The sequence below is a fragment of the Dipodomys spectabilis genome, unplaced genomic scaffold, assembly GCF_019054845.1.
Source record: "Dipodomys spectabilis isolate Male_0828 unplaced genomic scaffold, ASM1905484v1 ptg000163l, whole genome shotgun sequence".
In the NCBI taxonomy this organism is placed as follows: Eukaryota; Metazoa; Chordata; class Mammalia; order Rodentia; family Heteromyidae; genus Dipodomys; species Dipodomys spectabilis.
Window position 1 is genome coordinate 20,154,824 of NW_024870840.1, and position 17,438 is coordinate 20,172,261.

The 17,438-nt window shown below is 65.0% G+C and overlaps 1 protein-coding gene across 1 annotated transcript; it reads left to right on the top strand.

Annotated features, from left to right (window-relative positions):
- The first annotated feature begins 545 nt into the window (after window positions 1-545).
- Cyth4 (cytohesin 4) lies at window positions 546-16,104 on the top strand. Its single transcript, XM_042693362.1, has 13 exons — window positions 546-658; window positions 4,127-4,209; window positions 5,002-5,066; window positions 5,949-6,015; window positions 6,929-7,047; window positions 7,699-7,779; window positions 8,773-8,885; window positions 9,499-9,647; window positions 11,760-11,871; window positions 12,831-12,907; window positions 14,040-14,111; window positions 14,457-14,611; window positions 15,492-16,104. The coding sequence occupies exons 1-13, from the start codon at window positions 640-642 to the stop codon at window positions 15,562-15,564; spliced, it is 1,185 nt and encodes a 394-aa protein (XP_042549296.1). The 5' UTR covers window positions 546-639; the 3' UTR covers window positions 15,565-16,104.
- Window positions 16,105-17,438: the final 1,334 nt, after the last annotated feature.

The window sequence follows — 17,438 nt, forward strand, 5'->3', positions numbered from 1 at the left end:
TTCTCTCTCTCCTCCCAAAGGCAGGAAAAGCAAAGCTCACTGCGCCTGCGCAGGTAAGAGACTGGCCCAAGTTCACCCAGGTCCATACGTAGATGAACTTCTAACGTGATGGTGAGTTTCCCAGCAGCCTCAGGGAAAAGGGAAAGCAGAAATGCTATCCAATTACTCAGGAGACCGGAAGCAGCTAGATGTGTCTTTGGGGGAAGGGTTTTGCCGCTTGTCTTTTTCTTAAGGGGGAGTTGCTGAAAGCTGGGGTGAGGGGTGGCAAGGACGGGGTGGGGCTGGGCCTAGGGGAGTAAGGAGATTGCTGGGTGTTTGCTGCTGCTCCTGGAGAGGAGAGGGGTCTGTCCTCAGGGCCGGCTCCCCGGGCGGTGCACGTGCACCCCGCTTCCCCCGGCCGCCACTCCCTGCTGGCCCCCCAGGCCCGGACCCCCACCGCCGCCTGGATCTCTGCCCACTTGAGGAAGTGATGCTGCGCCCGGGCTGCGCAGACGCAGGCGGCCCGGCCAGCCGCTTCCTCCCGCCCTGGGCGGGGCCGTGGCGGGCCGTGGCGGGGCCGTGGGCTGAGCGCCCTGCCTGCCCACAGCAGCCGCTGGTCAGCCGACCCGCAACCCGGCCGCCTTTCCCCGGGACCGCAGGATGGACCTGCGCCCCCCAGGTGAGCCAGCGCCCTTCCTGGCAGCCTCCCCAGGACTGGGGGGGTGGAGGCCGCCTCCCCCGGCCTTGGGGGGCGCAGGCGTGGGAGTGCCTCCAGCCTCCAGCCAGGCCACCCCGGCTCCACGGCCCGGAAAGGGCCCGAGGGGACAGGGCTGGAGCAGAAACCTAAAGGAGGCAGCGTGGGAAGAAGGTTCCAGGCCGAAGGGGCAGCCAGGGTCTGGGAACGTCATTGGTGAGGACGGGACTTGACATGACTGGGTGATGCAAAGGCCCTGTGGCCTCTTTTGAGCCTCAGGCACAGGACTGGCCTTTGGGGAGTTGGGGATCTTGCCTGGAGCTGGGGAAGGGCCAGTGCTGGCCAGGGCGGGGGGGGAGGGGGGAGGAAGCCTGACAGGGCCCCTCCAGGTCATCAGGGCCCCAAGTGTGTGGGGACAGAGGAGACTGGGGACAGGCCAGGGTGGCTCATGTTCCAGGGTCAGGCCTGGCGCTTCATCCCAGACTGCTCCCCTGGGGAGAGACCCCAAGGCTGCAGGACCCGCCAGGCCCCGCCCATGACTTCAACCTGGGCCCCTGGGCAGCTCTTCCAAGGGAGGGAAACGGAGGCCCGGGCTCCCGCCCTGAGGCTGGGCCGGGCCCCCAGGGCGGGGCGGCCGGAGGAGACCGTGCAGGGCAGGTCACGCAGGGCTGAGGTCCTGATGCACACAGGGCACCCGCGGTCACCGGGGGTCAGAGGAGGAAACCAGGCCCAGAAGAGAAGCCCAGAGAGGAGGGGCCAGCCCGGCCTGCTGGGGGGGAGGCAGGGGTCCTGGGCTGGGGGGGAACATCCCCGATGGGGACCCCTTGACCAGTCCATCCTGTGAGCTCTCCTGCGCAGTGCTTGCTCAAGTGGACAGATGGACGGATGGACAGGTGGATAGCAGACAGGCTTGGGCCTGTGTCCCCTGAGCTGTAATGTGGGTGCGTGGAATGCCCCAGACGGACGAGGAGGCTGGGGGAGAGAGTCTTTCCAGGCCGGGGTGGTCAGGGAAGACTTCCTGGAGGAAGAGGAGGCGGGAGGTGGTGCTGAGCGCAGGTCCTGGCCTGCGCGGGCACCGCGTCCTCCGCTGGCCTGAGCCAGGGGCCCGGGGCTGGAGGGGACCTGGCCTCCGCCGGGGGGTTCAGCAGCCGCAGCACCAGCCCGCCGGGGCGTGGAGCCGGCCTCTTCCTGCTGTGGCCTCTGTTTCCCCACTGTCACAGGCTCTCCCAGGCTGCCTGCCGGGCCGGGCCGGGCAGCAGGTCAGGCCGCCCCAGGGCTGAGCGGGCCAGGGTGAGGAAGCCACCCCGGTGCCCTGCAGGCCACAGGCTGACCCTCCCCCCCCCCGCCCACCCCCCTTCCTGGGCCCAGGCGCCCCCTCCCCCGGGGGAGGGGAAGTGAGGCCAGCTGTCCTGGAGGCAGAGCTGTGAGCACCAAAAATACACTGGAAAGGGGAAGTGGGGGTCAGCGGGCAGGGGCTGGGCAGGGGCACAGAGTGAGCCTGACCGGCCGAGGCCGGGGCTGGGGAGGGGGAGGGGCTCGGAGGAGGACGAAGCAGCTGGGCTGCGGTAGCACACCGTGTGATGTTTGTGGTGTGTGTGTGTGTGTGTGTGTGTCTGTGTGTGTGTGTCTGTGTGTGTGTGTGTGTGTCTGTGTGTGTGTGTCTGTGTGTGTCTGTGTGTCTCTGTGTGTGTGTGTGTCTGTGTGTCTGTGTATGTGTCTGTGTCTATGTGTGTGTGTCTGTGTCTGCGTGTGTGTCTGTGTGTCTGTCTGTGTCTGTGTGTCTGTGTGTGTGCCAGTCCTGGGGCTTGAACTCGACGCCTGGGCACTGTCCCACTCTACCACTAGCACCACAGCGCCACTCCTGGCTTTTTTTTCTTTGTGGTTTATTGGAGATAAGAGTTTGACAGACTTTCCTGCCCGGGCTGGCTTTGAACCGCGATCCCACCAGCACCTGGTTGATTTTTGTGTTATTACCATTAAAAAAAAAAATGCATCTCCCATTCAGGCATGGTGACACAGCTACTCGGGAGACTGAGCACGGTTGAAGCCAGGGCAGGAAAGTCCATGAGACTCTTATCTCTAAATAATCACTCAAAGAGCAAGAGTGGAGCGGCGGCTCACATGGTAGAGTGCCAGCCTTGAGCAAAAAAGCTAAGGGACAGCAACCAGGTCCCGAGTTCAAGACCCAGTGCACACGCGCGCGCATGCATACACACACAGAGACAGACAGAAAAATTCATCTCCTACGAGGGTGTTGAGTTCAAAGTCAGCCTGAGCAGAATGTAGCAAGACCTTACTCAAAAACAGAAAGGGGCTGGGAAGGTGGCTCAGTGGTTGCATGAAGCCCTGGGTTCCATTCCTCAGTACCACACACACACAGAAAAGGCCGGAAGTAATGCTGTGGCTCAAGTGACAGAGTGCTAGCCTTGAGCAAAAGAAGCTCAGGGACAGTGCCCAGGAGTTCAAGTCCCAGGCCTAGCAAAAAAAAAAAAAAAAAGGAAATAGGAAAACCGTGTGGCGGCTCACACTGCATGCTGAGCAGAGAAGAGAGGGCACCGCCCACACAGACAACCAGAGGGGAGAGTCCTGGGCCCAGGAGAAGAGGGAGGAGCCAGAGCTCCTACCTAGAACTTACCGGTAATTGGGTGTGGTGATGCATGCTTGTAATCCCAGCCAGGCAAGAGATGGAGCTCCAAGGGGACTGAGATCCAAGACCAGATCAAGTAAAAAAGTTAGTGAGACCCCATCTCAATCCGTAAACCAGGTGTGGTGGTTCCTGCCTGTCATCCCAGTTAACAGGACAGGTTGTAGATAGGAGGATTGCAGCCCAGCGCAGCCCAGGCAGAAACCTAAGGCCTTATACAAATCCTAAGGAAAGAAGAGCCGTGGGCGTGGCTCACGTGGTAGGGTAGCTCACATCACAGAGGTAAGGACACCCTGCTAGGGACACCCTCTGAGTCCATCTCCTGTCCACCCTGGCCTGGGGACCCAGGCTGTGTGGCCTGGTCACAGAACCCATGTGAGTGACACAGGTGGACAGAGCTGGAATGACCTGCAGCAGGCAGGAAGGCCGCACCTCTCAGTCCTCACTCATTCCAACCCCCAGAGAAGACAGATCCAAGGGCCCAGCCCAGCTCGGTGGCCAGGCCCCAGACCATCCCTTGCCCCACTGTTTGGGGACAGGGGATTCTCAAGTGTTCCCACCCCCCCCATCCAGTCTCACCTTTGCAAAATAATAACATGGCGACCATACCACTACAGACTCACTTCCCAGACTCCCTTGCAGCTACGTGTGGTCATGTGACTGCCCTCTGGCCAATCAGGGGCCCCGAGTGTTCAGGGAGGCCTCCCAGCAGAGGTGGCCTGAGTCCAAGCAAGCTGGCAGGCATGGATTGGACCCCAGAGGGAAGAGGCCTGTGGGACACAGGTCAGCCCAGCGTCTCCTCCCCCCAGAGCCCGGGGAGCTGAGCAGCGGGGAGGCCGAGGAGCTGCAGCAGATCCAACAGCACCGGAAGCAGCTGCTGGAGGACATCCAGGTGTGCACGGCCACACTCGCACGCGCAGACCTGGCCCCAGCCTGGTCTCACAGCCCCGCCGGCCAGGGCCTGGGGGCACCAGGGGAGTGGCACGGGGCTGGGAGCCAGAGAGGGAGCAGCTGCTGCGTGCTGAGCGCACCCCAACCCACTCTGCCCACTTCCCTCCACCAGGCCTGGCCTCTCCCCCCAGGCAGACCCTTGGGTCACGATAACACCATTACATGCCGGGCTAGCAGCTGACCAGTCTCTGAACTACTCATCAGCCCTGAGACAGAAGGGCTGCAGTCCTTGGGCATGCCGGCCCCCGGGCCTTGGCACATGCCCTTCCTCTGCCTGCCGCTCCTCCAGCTTTCCTCGTGGCCCCTCCTTCTTGCTACTTCATCCTCTAACCACACAGACCATCCCCTTAGCTAAGCTAGCGTAGGTTGTGCTCTTTCTGTACTGTCCGTCCGATAAAGCCCCCAAGGCTGTGAGTCCAGCGGTCCTCGGTGAACCCCCATTTTGTCCAGAGGGAGTCATGCAGCCAGGCTCTCACCAATGGGAGCTACCTGGGGTCCGAGCTGGCCTCCCAGTCCAGCTGGGGAGCCCTCCACAGAGAGCGGGGTGGTGGGGATGGGGGGAGCTCCCAGGTGCTGCTGTCCTGCGGTGCAGGGAGGGGAGCTGGACCCGCTGCTCTTGCTCCGTCAGCTCCCGGGGAGGGGCAGGTGTGTGGGGAAGTGGGGGCGGTCTGGACCCCTCCTGCCCTGCCTGGCCCTGACCCGCCCGGCCCGCCCCATCTCCCCGTCCCTGCAGAAGCTGAAGGAGGAGATCGCAGATGTGTTCGCCCAGATCGACTGCTTCGAGAGCACTCAGGAGAGGTGAGGCCGCTCAGAGGGGCCCGGCACGGGGACCAGCTCCCAGCCCAGTTGGGCTGGACGGCCTTCCTCACAACCCCCTCCCGACCCTCCTCCTCCATGCAGTCCCCCCACCAGCCCTGGCCAGGAGTGGCTGGCATGGCAAGGGGGGGGGGGAGCGCCAGGCCCAGGACAAGGGGGAGGACCAGGCAGCCGCGCGGCCCACACCCACCCCTGCCTCCATGGCCCGGGGCAGCCCTTCCACTCCCTGGGCCTCAATGTCCCCACGGCTGGCCCCCAGTGCAAGGCTCCAGGACTCAGTGGCCCCCCCCCCCCAGCCTGGGCCTGCTGCCCACTGCTTCCCCGACCCAGGGCACTATCCGGCTTGAGCTTGTCCTGCCCCCCAGCCGCGCCCCCCCAGGGCATGTCCACTCCCTAGGAGGGTGCTGGGGTCTGGGGGCCGGGGGCCAGGGAGCCAGGAGCTGGGGGCTGGAGGCAGGGGCCAGGGGGCCAGGAGCTGGGGGCTAGAGGCTGAGGGCCAGGGGCCGGGGGCTGGGGGATGGAGGCCAGGGGGCCGGGGGCTGGAGGCTGGAGGCTGGGGGCTGGAGGCCAGGGGGCTGGGGGCTGGAGGCTGGGGGCCAGGGGGCCAGAGCTGGGGGCTAGAGGCTGAGGGCCAGGGGCCGAGGGCCAGGGGCCGGGGGCTGGGGGCTGGGGGCTGGAGGCCAGGGGGCTGGGGGCTGGAGGCTGGGAGCCAGGGGCCGGGGGCCAGGAGCTGGGGGCTAGAGGCTGGGGGCCAGGGGCCGGGGGCTGGGGGCTGGAGGCTGGCGGCTGGGGGTCGAGGCCCGGAGCTGGGGCCCCGGGGGCCGGGGACCCAGGCAGCCCAGGCAGGCGCGTGTCTGCCCACAGCCGGACGGCCCAGAAGGAGAAGGAGCTGTGCGTGGGGCGCAAGAAGTTCAACATGGACCCCACAAAGGTGAGGGGTGCAGGCTTGCACGGGCCCCCTCCACTGGCATGGGGGGTGGGGGCTGAGCTGGAGCCTGGGGGGCCGTAAGCCGGCCGGGGGCTCCCCCGCCCGCCCCTCTGTTAGATCTGGGGCTTGGTCCCCAGAAATGTCCAGTGCTGGGTGCGGACTCCCCCCCCAGGCTCTTGGGGGGACATTGCTGGCCCCAGGGTTGCACCCCAGAGCCCCCTCCTGCAGGGCCTAGAGGAAGCCAGACCAAGGTGTGAGCAGGTGTGTAACGCAGATGTGAGCTGAATGGGAGGCACTGTGTGAATGGAATATGCATGTGTGAGTGTGAGCTTCACGTATGTGCGCATGTGCACTGTGTGCGAGTTCCACGTGGGAGAGCACAGGGTGCCTGTGCGTGTGCACATGAGCTGCGTGCAAACACACGTGTGCGGATACACTTGCACACGTGCATGCAAGGACGCAGTGCACTCACGTGTGCACACGCCCAGGCTGAGTGAGCACAGCCGGGTGGGGGCACGGCACTGCCGTTCCCTTTAGACATGGCGATCACGGGCCTGACGTCCCCCAAGGAAGTGTGATTTTAAATACCAGGAGCTTCAGGGCTCAGCCCTGCACTTAGAATCATGCGTGTTTGCCAGTGGCCAGACTCAGAGCAGGACCGGCTGCTGGGGAGCTGGGAGCACCCGGCCAAACCTGGCTCGTTGCCAGCGTGCTGGTGCTTTGCTCTCCTCCAGCCACAGGCAGCTGCTCCTCCGGCCGGCTGTGCCAGGGCCTGTGCCGAGGCCCCGCCCCTCCCGCCCCTCCCACCCGGCCCCGGCTGTGCAGGGACAGCTCACCCCCCACCCGCACCCCCAGCTCACCCCCCACCCGCACCCCCAGCTCACCCCCCGCCCGCACCGCCACCCCGTGTCTCCAGGGCATCCAGTATCTCATCGAGCACCAGCTGCTGACTCCCGACACCCAGGACATTGCCCAGTTCCTGTACAAGGGTGAAGGCCTCAACAAGACCGCCATTGGCACCTACCTGGGGGGGAGGTGAGGCGGCCGGGCCTGGGGGGGAGGTGAGGCTCGCCGGGCCTGGGGGGGAGGTGAGGCGGCCGGGCCTGGGGGGCTCTGTGCAGGTGCACATGGACAGTGGGGGGGGGCAGCACACCCAGACCTGGGAGCTTGCATTCACTCGTTCAGCAGCAACGCGGTGAGGCCCGCTGCGCGGGGCCACTGCTCCTCTGGAGGCTGCTAGCATGGGAAAGGCAGAGCCAATGCACATCAAACCTGCCTGACAACAGCAGGTCCCCGAGGAGCCGAGGAGCAGGGCCTGGCTGAGGAGCAGGGCCCGGCTGAGGACTCTGGGCTGGCGGCTGTGGCTCTAGCTAGTGTGGACAGGAAGCGGGGGAAGGAAGCACTCAGAAGTGAGAACAGAAGGGCAAAGGCGGGGGTAGAGGCAGGCTCAAGAAAGAGCAAGTGATAAGACTGAGGAGCAGAGGGGGAGGAAGGGCGAGGGAGGGGGAGGGGGAGGGGGCAGAGGAGAGGACCGAGAAACGTGGGGGTGCCTGTAGAGCTGGGCCAGGGAGCCCCAGCCCTTCTCCCCCAAGGCCAGGTGCCCCTGGACAAGCGAGTGTGCTTGGATGGGGGAGGGGCCTGCAGCCCCCCTCCCCTCCCACCCCAGCGCCCCCTGCCCCTCCGCAGGGACCCTGTGAACCTGCAGGTGCTGCAGGCCTTCGTGGACCACCATGAGTTCGCCAACCTCAACCTGGTCCAGGCCCTCAGGTGAGCGGATGAGGGGGGGGTAGGAGGGGAGGAGGGGCGGGGCAGGGAGGGGAGGGGTGCTTGCTTTAGTTCCATTCTCCTGTCTGACCTGGGCACTTGGATTGAGAGTGTGCGATGCAGAGCACAAACTGAAGCCACCTTGCCCAGTTCTGATACCAGCTCTGCCGCTCTCTCCCTCTGTGACCCAAGCCCACACAACAAGCCTCTCTGAGCTCCCCATCCCTCACCTGGGAAATGGGAGTAGGGTGGTTCCTGTGGCACGGCCCACAGTGAGCCTGCTGCTGTAGGCCAGCTCCAAACTGCACTGCTGCCTAGCAAGTCTTGCTGCTACTGCCAAGGCCTGGAAAATCAGCCCCCAAGAAGGGGCATTTGATCTAGGCTTTGAAGGGTGAATAGGAATTTGCAAGGCAGAGAAGAAAGAGCCCACCCCCATCTGGGCCTGAGAACTTCTCTCAAACGCCCATGCTCTTTAAAGGAGCTTAGATGCAGATGCTGTGGCTCACGCCTGGAATCCTAGCTACTCAGGTGGCTGAGATCTGAGGATCAAGGTTCAAATCCAGCATGTTTCAGCCCAGGTAGAAAAGTCCTTGAGACGCTTACCTCTAATTATCCACCAAAAAGCTTTAAGTGGGACTGTGGCTCAAGTGGTAGAGGGTCAGCCTTGAGCGAAAAAGCTAAGCAAGAGCTCAAGGCCCTGAGTTCAGGCCTTTGGACAGGGGCCAAAAATGAAAGAGAGAAGAAAGAGAGAAAGAAAGAGAGACGGAAAGGCAAGGAAGGAAGGGAGGGAGGGAGGGAGGGAGGAAGGAAGGAAGGAAGGAAGGAAGGAAGGAAGGAAGGAAGGAAGGAAGGAAGGAAGGAAGGAAGGAAGGAAGGAAGGTCCATGAGACTCTGTGTCCCAGGGGCAGGGCTGGGGAGGGGGTGTGGCTCGTGTTTTCCCCTGACAGGGAAGCGGGGAGCAGCGGTCAGGTCTCACTGCCCCCCTCTGCCCCCCAGGCAGTTCCTGTGGAGCTTCCGGCTGCCGGGAGAGGCCCAGAAGATTGACCGCATGATGGAGGCCTTCGCGGCTCGCTACTGCCTGTGCAACCCGGGCGTCTTCCGGTCCACAGGTGAGGAAGGGGCTGGGACGAGGTTCTGGGACCCCCAAGGCACCCCGGCCACCCCACCTTGGGAGATGAGGCCCTTCCCACCCCTCACAGAGCGCCAGCGCCTGCCTCACCTGTGCCTGTGGCGCCTGCGCAGAGCTGCCGTGGTCATGGGCCTGGGCTCACACAGGGATGACGGGGCGAGGGTTAAGGCGGCAGCAGCCATGCCTGGGTGCGAGGAGAGGGCCGGCCATACGTCCAGGATGGAAGGTCTGAATGGGACTTTGAAGGATGAGCAGGAGTTCTCCAGAGGTTATGAGGAAAGGGGGCTTTGGGTCAGGAGTTTGCTTAAACAAGGGGCAGCCTGGGCAGGGAGTAGGGGGCAGAGGGCAGAGGGCAGAGATCAACAAGGCTCAATCCCCACCGCCCGCAGGGCAACCGAGCGCCCGGGTGGGCACCCCCAGGGTACCTGCCGCAGCCAGCCTCACGCATCTGTAAAACGGGGTGTGGCAGCGCGGGCCCCGAGAGCTCAGGCTGGGGTGACCCCCGCGTGGGGCTCCAGGGTGGGAGAACCGGGGGAGGGGCGGGGCCCGGGCAGCCGCTGACGCTCCCCCCCCACCCCCACCCCCGCCCGCAGACACCTGCTACGTGCTGAGCTTCTCGGTCATCATGCTCAACACCAGCCTGCACAACCCCAACGTCAGGGACAGGCCGCCCTTCGAGCGCTTCGTGTCCATGAACCGCGGCATCAACGAGGGCAGCGACCTGCCCGAGGAGCAGCTGCGGGTGAGAGGGCGGGGCCGCCAGGAGAGGGGCGGGGCCGCCCAGGGCGAGGGGCGGGGCCGCCCAGGGCGAGGGGCGGGGCCGCCCAGGGTGGGAGGGGTGTGGCCACATAGCGTGAGAGGGCGTGGCCATCCAGGGCAAGGGGGCAAGGACACCTGGAGAGGGGCGGGGCCGCCCAGGGTGGGAGGGGTGTGGCCACTCTGTGAGAGGGTGGGGCCCTCTGGGGGCGGGGCCACCTGGGGAGGGGAGGGGCCTCACAGGGTGGGCGGGGCCTGGCCACCCAGTGTGGCTGATTTCCAACTCCTGTCACCCAAAAATTCCTGGCTCAGTTTCCCTTCAGAAAGTTGGCTTCGGGCTTGTCTTGATCCAGGTGCTCAGTGACACCAGCACCCCATCTCTTAGCAGCCCTCTTTCCTCTTAGGCAGGCCCAGCCCGTCTCCCGGTGCAGATCTAGGTTTAAACAAAGGAAGAACAAGGGCAGGGCAGAGGGTGCGGAGTCCAGCAGTCCAGGCACTGGGGGGGAGGGGCGCCTGGTCCCCAGGAGATAGTGTGTGGGCATCACAGGTCACTGGCCTCTTCTGGGGGTGGGGGGCAGATGGGGGCTCTGTCCTGCCAGGCTCTGCTGCACAGTTTTGATCCTTTTGTCATCCAGATACCGTCACTCGGTCTGGTTCTTCCTTGAACCCAGGGGATTAAGGGACAAGCAGGCAGGCAGGCAGGCAGGCAGGCAGGCAGGCAGGCAGGCAGGCAGGCAGGCAGGCAGGCAGACAGACTCAGAGAAAAGGCAGGTGTAACCTGCAGCATCGAGCATTTCTCCTGCCTTGGTGGGGCCGGCGCAGACTCTGAGACGCCATGGGAGGGCGCTGTGTCTGCGCGCAGGCCCCGTGCGCCGTGCGCCGGTGCCGCCGGGTGCTTAGAGGCGCAGGAAGCGTGGGCGGCTGAGGCCTGAGCTGTCTTCTGCGTGGGAGCCGAGCGCACAGGCTGATGGGTGACCGCAGAAGCTTCTGGGTCTCCAGTGGCTTCTGTGCAGGCCAAGGCCCCATCCACACCCACGCCGCCTCCTTGGGCCCCCGATGACTTGGCCCTGCTGATTGCTCTTCCTGGGCTCTTTTTTTCCACCGTCCAGGCCACCTGGGAATTCCCAGGGCGAGGGTTGGGGGAGGGGTGGGATGGGGGTGGGGACTCCCCAAGAAGCACCCAGCTCCCACTCTTCTTCTCCAGCATTGGGACAGGGAGCCTGAAGTGGGGGCCCTGGGGGCTCTCAGACAGAGAGGACCACCAGCAGCCCGCAAGCCTTGCTTCTAAAACTGGGAGAACTCAACAAAAATGGGGAAATCACCTGGTTAAAAAATCTCCAGAAAAAAACACTGGGTGCCAATGGCTCACGCCTGTAATCCTAGCTACTCAAGAGGCTGAGATCTGAGGATCCTGGTTCAAAACCAGCCTGGGAAGGAAAGTCCATGAGACTCTTATCTCCAATGAGCCACACATACACACACACACACACACGCACACGCACACGCACACACACACACACACTCGGAAGTGGAACTGTGGCTCAAGTGGTAGAATGCTCGCTTAAGCACAAAAGCTCAGGGACAGCGCCCAGGCCTCAGTACTGGCCCAAGAAAGAAAATCCAGGAAACCCTCAGCAACACCAGTCAACCAAAAAGAAATGTCTTAGGTGCCTTCCACGTCCTGTCTGGCGCTCCTGAGCAGGGCAGCGGGAGGAGAGGCACTGCCTGCAGGCTGCAGGGCGCCAGCACCTCTGCCTCACCCCAGCGGCGCCAGGGACCATGAGACCCTCAGGCCCTATGGGCGTCTCCCTTGCATCTTCAGCCACTTACATGTGCACGCACAGGCAGCTCGGGAGAGCCAATTCCCACCACCTCTGCCCTGTGCTACTCAGGGAGGGCAGGACTGGGGGTGTGGATGAGCCCAGGCCAGGGGGGCACGGGCTCTGACACATCTGAGGGGACCAGGGAACATTTTACCAAGAAGGACCAGAGACCGGGACAGGCAAACAGGAGAGGCGGGCTTGTGGGAAGATGACCTGCCTGAGGCCAGCAAGGCCGGAGGCCCAGGCCCAGCCAGGCCCTTCCCTCCTGTCCCCAGAACCTCTTCGACAGCATCAAGAGAGAGCCCTTCTCCATCCCTGAGGACGACGGGAGCGACCTCACCCACACCTTCTTCAACCCTGACCGCGAGGGCTGGCTGCTTAAGCTGGGTAAGGGGCTGACACATGCACACTCGTATGCGGATGGTCTTGTGCACACACACACACCCCACAGGCACAGAAATGTGGCCTCGAGCGTTGAGACGTTATGGCTTCCAGCACAGAAGCCAGCCTGTCCCATCCTCCCACCCATCCATCCTCCATCTTCTCATTCTCCACCCGCCCACCCATCCATCCATCTTTCATCCATCCATTCATCCATCCACCCATCTATCCACCCACTAACCATCCACCCACCCATCTATCCATCCACTAACCATCTATCTACCCACCCATCCATCTTTCATCTACCCATCCATCCACCCACCAATCTATTCTCCATCCACTAACCATCCACCCACCTCCTCCATCCTCTCATACATCCATCCATCCACTCATCCATCCTTCATCCTCTCATGCATATACCCACCCACCCATCCATCCACCCATCCATCCTCCATCCACCCACTCTTCCATCTCCTCACCTATCTACCCATCTACTTGTCCATTCACCCATCCATCCATCCATCCATCCATCTCAAACCTGCTGCTTATGGGGGAGATGCTGTAGCCTTTATGAGCCTCAGTTTCCTCCTGTGGGAAGGGAGGTTAGTTACCAACGGTGCCCTCCTCATCAGCGGCTATGGTGATGAATACGGAAACATGTTTTAAGCCTCTAGAAGCAGTTATGGCAAATCAAAGCTGCAAAGCTTTCCACAACGCTGGGCAGGGAGCAGGGGAAGGGCAGAGCCAGGGTAGCAGAGCCAGGAAGAGCAGGGAATGGTGGGTACTCCGCCCAAGACTGGATCATCAGGAGGCTGAAAGTGGGTCAGATAGCTCAGTTCAGGGCCCACTGAGTTTGGGGACATAGATGTGGGTAGCGAGGGGTTAAAGCTGTGAGGGGTCCAGGAGAATCCCATGGGGGCCGCTGGACCAGGAAGCTGACCAGCTGTGCTGCTGGCCTCTTGCAGGAGGCCGAGTGAAGACGTGGAAACGACGCTGGTTCATTCTGACTGACAACTGCCTCTACTACTTCGAGTTCACCACAGTGAGCAGAGCTTGGGCCTGCCCCGCCAGCCCCGCCTCCCCGCCAGCCCCGCCTCCCCGCCAGCCCCGCCTCCCCGCCAGCCCCGCCTCCCCGCCAGCCCCGCCTCCCCGCCAGCCCCGCCTCCCCGCCAGCCCCGCCCCCGCCCCGCCAGCCCCGCCCCACCCCGCCCCGCCTCCACTCGCCAGCCCCACCTCCCCGCCAGCCCCGCCCCGCCAGCCCCACCTCCCCGCCAGCCCCACCTCCCCGCCAGCCCCACCTCCCCGCCAGCCCCGCCCCCGCCCCGCCCCGCCAGCCCCGCCCCGCCAGCCCCATCTCCCCGCCAGCCCCACCTCCCCGCCAGCCCCACCTCCCCGCCAGCCCCACCTCCCCGCCAGCCCCGCCCCCGCCCCGCCCCGCCAGCCCCGCCCCGCCAGCCCCACCTCCCCGCCAGCCCCACCTCCCCGCCAGCCCCACCTCCCCGCCAGCCCCGCCCCACCCCGCCCCGCCAGCCCCGCCCCGCCAGCCCCACCTCCCCGCCAGCCCCACCTCCCCGCCAGCCCCGCCCCCGCCCCGCCCCGCCAGCCCCGCCCCGCCAGCCCCACCTCCCCGCCAGCCCCACCTCCCCGCCAGCCCCACCTCCCCGCCAGCCCCGCCCCACCCCGCCCCGCCAGCCCCGCCCCGCCAGCCCCACCTCCCCGCCAGCCCCACCTCCCCGCCAGCCCCGCCCCACCCCGCCCCGCCCCGCCAGCCCCGCCCCGCCAGCCCCACCTCCCCGCCAGCCCCGCCCCCGCCCCGCCAGCCCCGCCCCCGCCCCGCCAGCCCCACCTCCCCGCCAGCCCCACCTCCCCGCCAGCCCCACCTCCCCGCCAGCCCCGCCCCACCCCGCCCCGCCAGCCCCGCCCCGCCCCGCCAGCCCCGCCCCCACCCCTCCAGCTCCGCCCACCTCCTCTGAGGCAGTCCCCATGCCCACTTCACAGAGGGGGGAAACCGAGACACCAGGAGGCAGAGAGGCTGGGTCCCAGCCTCAGCTCTGCCCACGCTCACCCCCTCCGGCTGGCAGAGGTGTCCCTCGGTCTGGGGTCTGGCGGAGCCCCGCGGGCTCAGCCTCCAGCTTTCCACTCCGTGACTCAGAGCTCCCTTCCTGTCCCCGCAGGACAAGGAGCCGCGGGGCATCATCCCACTGGAGAACCTCTCTGTGCAGAAAGTGGAGGACCCCAAGAAGCCAGTGCGTGGGGGCAGGGCCACCGGAGGGAGGGGTCAGGCCCCTAGGGCTCCCCAAGAGGGGAGACACCCTCTGCATGGTCCCCCCCCCTCCGGGACAGGTGAAATGTCACCCAAAAGGGCAGATAGCCCAGTTGTCTCTGCTGTTTTCTGCGCCTCAGTTTCCCCGTGTCAGGTGGGGGAGCTGGGTCCACACAAGGGCAGTGTCACCTCCCTCTGGCGGCAGCACAGGAATCAGGACTGGGGGGGACAGGGCACCCTGTGGGGAGTCACCAGCGGCATGTGGGGGTGCTGCTCCCGACCTCTGACCCCTCGGGGAAGTGGGTGCAGCCTGTGGCCCTTCCCGCAGTTCTGCCTGGAGCTCTACAACCCTGGCTGCCGCGGCCAGAAAATCAAGGCCTGTAAGACGGATGGGGACGGCAAGGTGGTGGAGGGCAAGCACCAGTCCTACCGCATCTCCGCCTCCAGCGCCCTCGAGCGGGACCAGTGGATCGAGGCCATTCGGTAAGGGCGGTGGGGCAGGGCACCTTCCAGATGCTTCTTTGAGGTCTCCTCTGGGGCCCCCTGCTGCACACCAGTCCCTCCTGTGCACTGGGGGGGGGGCACTTCCTGAGAGCCTGGCCTTGAGCCAGGCCTGGGGACATGGAAGATGCCCTTGGAAGGCCCGTGGAGTCTGAGCAGGAGACGAGGCTGCAGAGGATGGCCAGGCAGCGATGGCTGCAGTGGGCAGCTTTGGGAGAACCGGGAGTCACAGAATGACAGATAAGTGGGGGGGGGGGTGCCCTGCGTGGGTCAGTGCTGAAGCGCCAGGGTGGGCAGTGGGGGGGATGGGCATTGTTCTTACGTGTCACTGACTGAAGAGGAAGGCAGAGGTGGGGACCGACCACCTGTGGGGGGGAGGGGGAGGTCAAACACACTCTGGGCCTGGCTCAGAATTCGAGTGGGAAATGCAGATGAGGAGGGGGCCTGGTGGCCAGAGGACTGAGTGTCCGCTGCCCGGGCTATGCTCTGGCAAGGTGCAGGCTCTTCCCTGCCCCCCTCCCCCACAAGCTCCAGCCTAGTTCTCATCAGAGGGGGAGACAGGCCCAGAGAGGGCCGGGCCTCGCCTAGGAACACACAGCACAGGGGTGAGCAGAGCTTGCTCAGGAAGCCCATCACCTGGCTCCACCCCAAGCACCTGCTGGGAGCTCAAAAGGGGCTCAGAGACCTAGAGGTGCAGAATTCCCAAGCCTGGGTCCCCGCGCTCTCCGATTCAGGCCATGCATACAGAACAGGATGAGACTGAGGTGGTACTCCCCCGTCTCAGGCCCTTCCCCTTCGGAGCCCCCCACCCCCACCCCGGGGTGGCCGAGCAGCCATCAACGCTGTCTCCTGCCTCCCTCAGCACCAGCATCACCCGCGTCCCCTTCTACCACCTGCTCTCTGCCCGCAAGAAGAAGATCGCCAGCCAGCAGTGACCTCCCTGGACCACCCTGAGCCCCGGGGGGCGGGCCCTCGGGACAGGCAGCTCCCGGAGCCCCTCCTCCTCTCCCCCTGCACTGTCTCCTGGCCACAGACCCGGGAGCAGAGCGGACTCTGGGGGAGGTAGAGTCCAGGAGGAAGGACGGGAGCCGGGGGAGCTCTGGGCACACACCTGTGGCTGCCAGCAGGAGTCAGAGAGGCCCTGTGCCTGGGCCAGGGCGGTGGTGAGCCAGGAGGCCCCAGAGGCCCTCCTCACCCCAGCTTCCCAGGGCAGGAAGGCCGAGAGGTTTCCAGGGCTCCACCCACCTCTGGCCTGGCGCCTCCTGCTGCCCCGATGTCTCTGCCAGCCCCCCATCTTCTCAGCTAGGCTGCACCCTGGACAGTACTCACGTAGCTCAGACTGACAGGCCCGTCCTGACCTGCTGTGGGCCCGCCGCGCCCCGTCCCTGCCGACCGCAACGTTTGGGTGGGAAGCACGTCGGCCCCACCAGCCCTGCGGCCCTGCTTCCAGCCCACTGAGCGGCCCTGGAGTCCGCTGGCTTGGGGCGGGGGGGGGGGGGGGGGGGGGGACTTACGGGCCGTGACAGCCACACCACAGGCAGTAAACCAAATAAGAGAGCTTTGCAGCTATGGTCACCAGGAGGGCTGCCTGGAGGCAGCGGCCGAAGCCAGCCAGTGGCACAGGGCTCGTGCCCTGTGGGGTCTCTCCCATGGCCCCTCTGCTACGCCACCACTCATGGTGGGGAGAGGCACCCCCCTGCCGCGGAGGGCTGGATTAGGCGACCTTCCTGCAGGAAGCTACTGTGCCAGACACCAGCAGAACCAGACAGAGCCCCAGTCTCCTTGCGGCTCACAGTCTAGTGCTCCTGAGTGGCAGGACTCTAAGCTACTTCCTTACAGTGTCTAGGGCACCAAGGCCACCCCCACACCTCCCTCACCCAGTCCTGGCCTGGGATCACACCCCTGGGCCCCTCCTGGAAGGCCTTGAGGGCTGGGTTCAAGGTCATGGATCACTCATCTTTTCCCAAAGTGTGCTTGGCCAGGAGAATCTGCTATGAACCAGCCTCCCACATGGAGCCAGCCAGGCAGACATGCCCAGGGGTCAAGTCTAGAGGGAGAGCGGGTATGAACAGCCAGTCCGGGCCCAGGTGGGGGGGGAGGGGAGGAGGGTAATAGAGGGCTGGGCTAGATAGACAAGCAATCCAGGGAGGCCTCTTGGAGGAAGAGGCTGCTGGAGAGTGGGGGGGGGGGGTTGGGAGGGGGATCTGGGGGAGAGCACGCACCTGTCACACAATGCGTACCTCACGTCGGCCTCCCTTGGGTCTGTGAGCTGCAAGCAGATGCGTGTGCTGCTCAGTGCTGGGCACCTGCACATGCATGGCAACTGCTAGTTTGAAGTCAACTGGTAAAGGGCCAGGGCCTTTTAATCCGGCTGAGAGAACGTTCCAGGCCCTGCTAGGGAGCAGGGAGCAGACAGAGTGGCCTCTGGCCTTCTGATCCATGGGCCCAGACACTAGGACCCCCCGCACCGCCCGCCCAACCCCGCCCCAGCCACCTCGGCCGCCTTCCCACCATCCTGCACTCCTTGCTCTGGGCAGCAGGGGGCGCCAAGCACGCGTGGTTGAAAACTTGTGAGGCTGCAGGCAGAAAGGGACCGAGGCTCTGTCCAGCTTAGAGCCTCAGCCTGGGCCTCCTGTCAGCCTCAAGAAGCCTCAACAGAGGCCCTGGGGCTCCCCCTGACCCCAGTCCCTGCCTGGCCTGGAGCTGGGTGCTGCCCCCCAGCATCCCCACAGCTCCACATATGGTTCCCCGCCCCGGGTTGGACCTCAACTTCCATGACAGGAACCCTCCTTGGGGACTTCCAAGTGTC

Coding starts and splice junctions, on each gene's coding strand:
- Cyth4 (XM_042693362.1), top strand. Junction 7,780..8,772: donor AACCTGGTCCAGGCCCTCAG/GTGAGCGGATGA, acceptor TCTGCCCCCCAG/GCAGTTCCTGTGGAGCTTCC. Junction 14,112..14,456: donor TGGAGGACCCCAAGAAGCCA/GTGCGTGGGGGC, acceptor CCCTTCCCGCAG/TTCTGCCTGGAGCTCTACAA.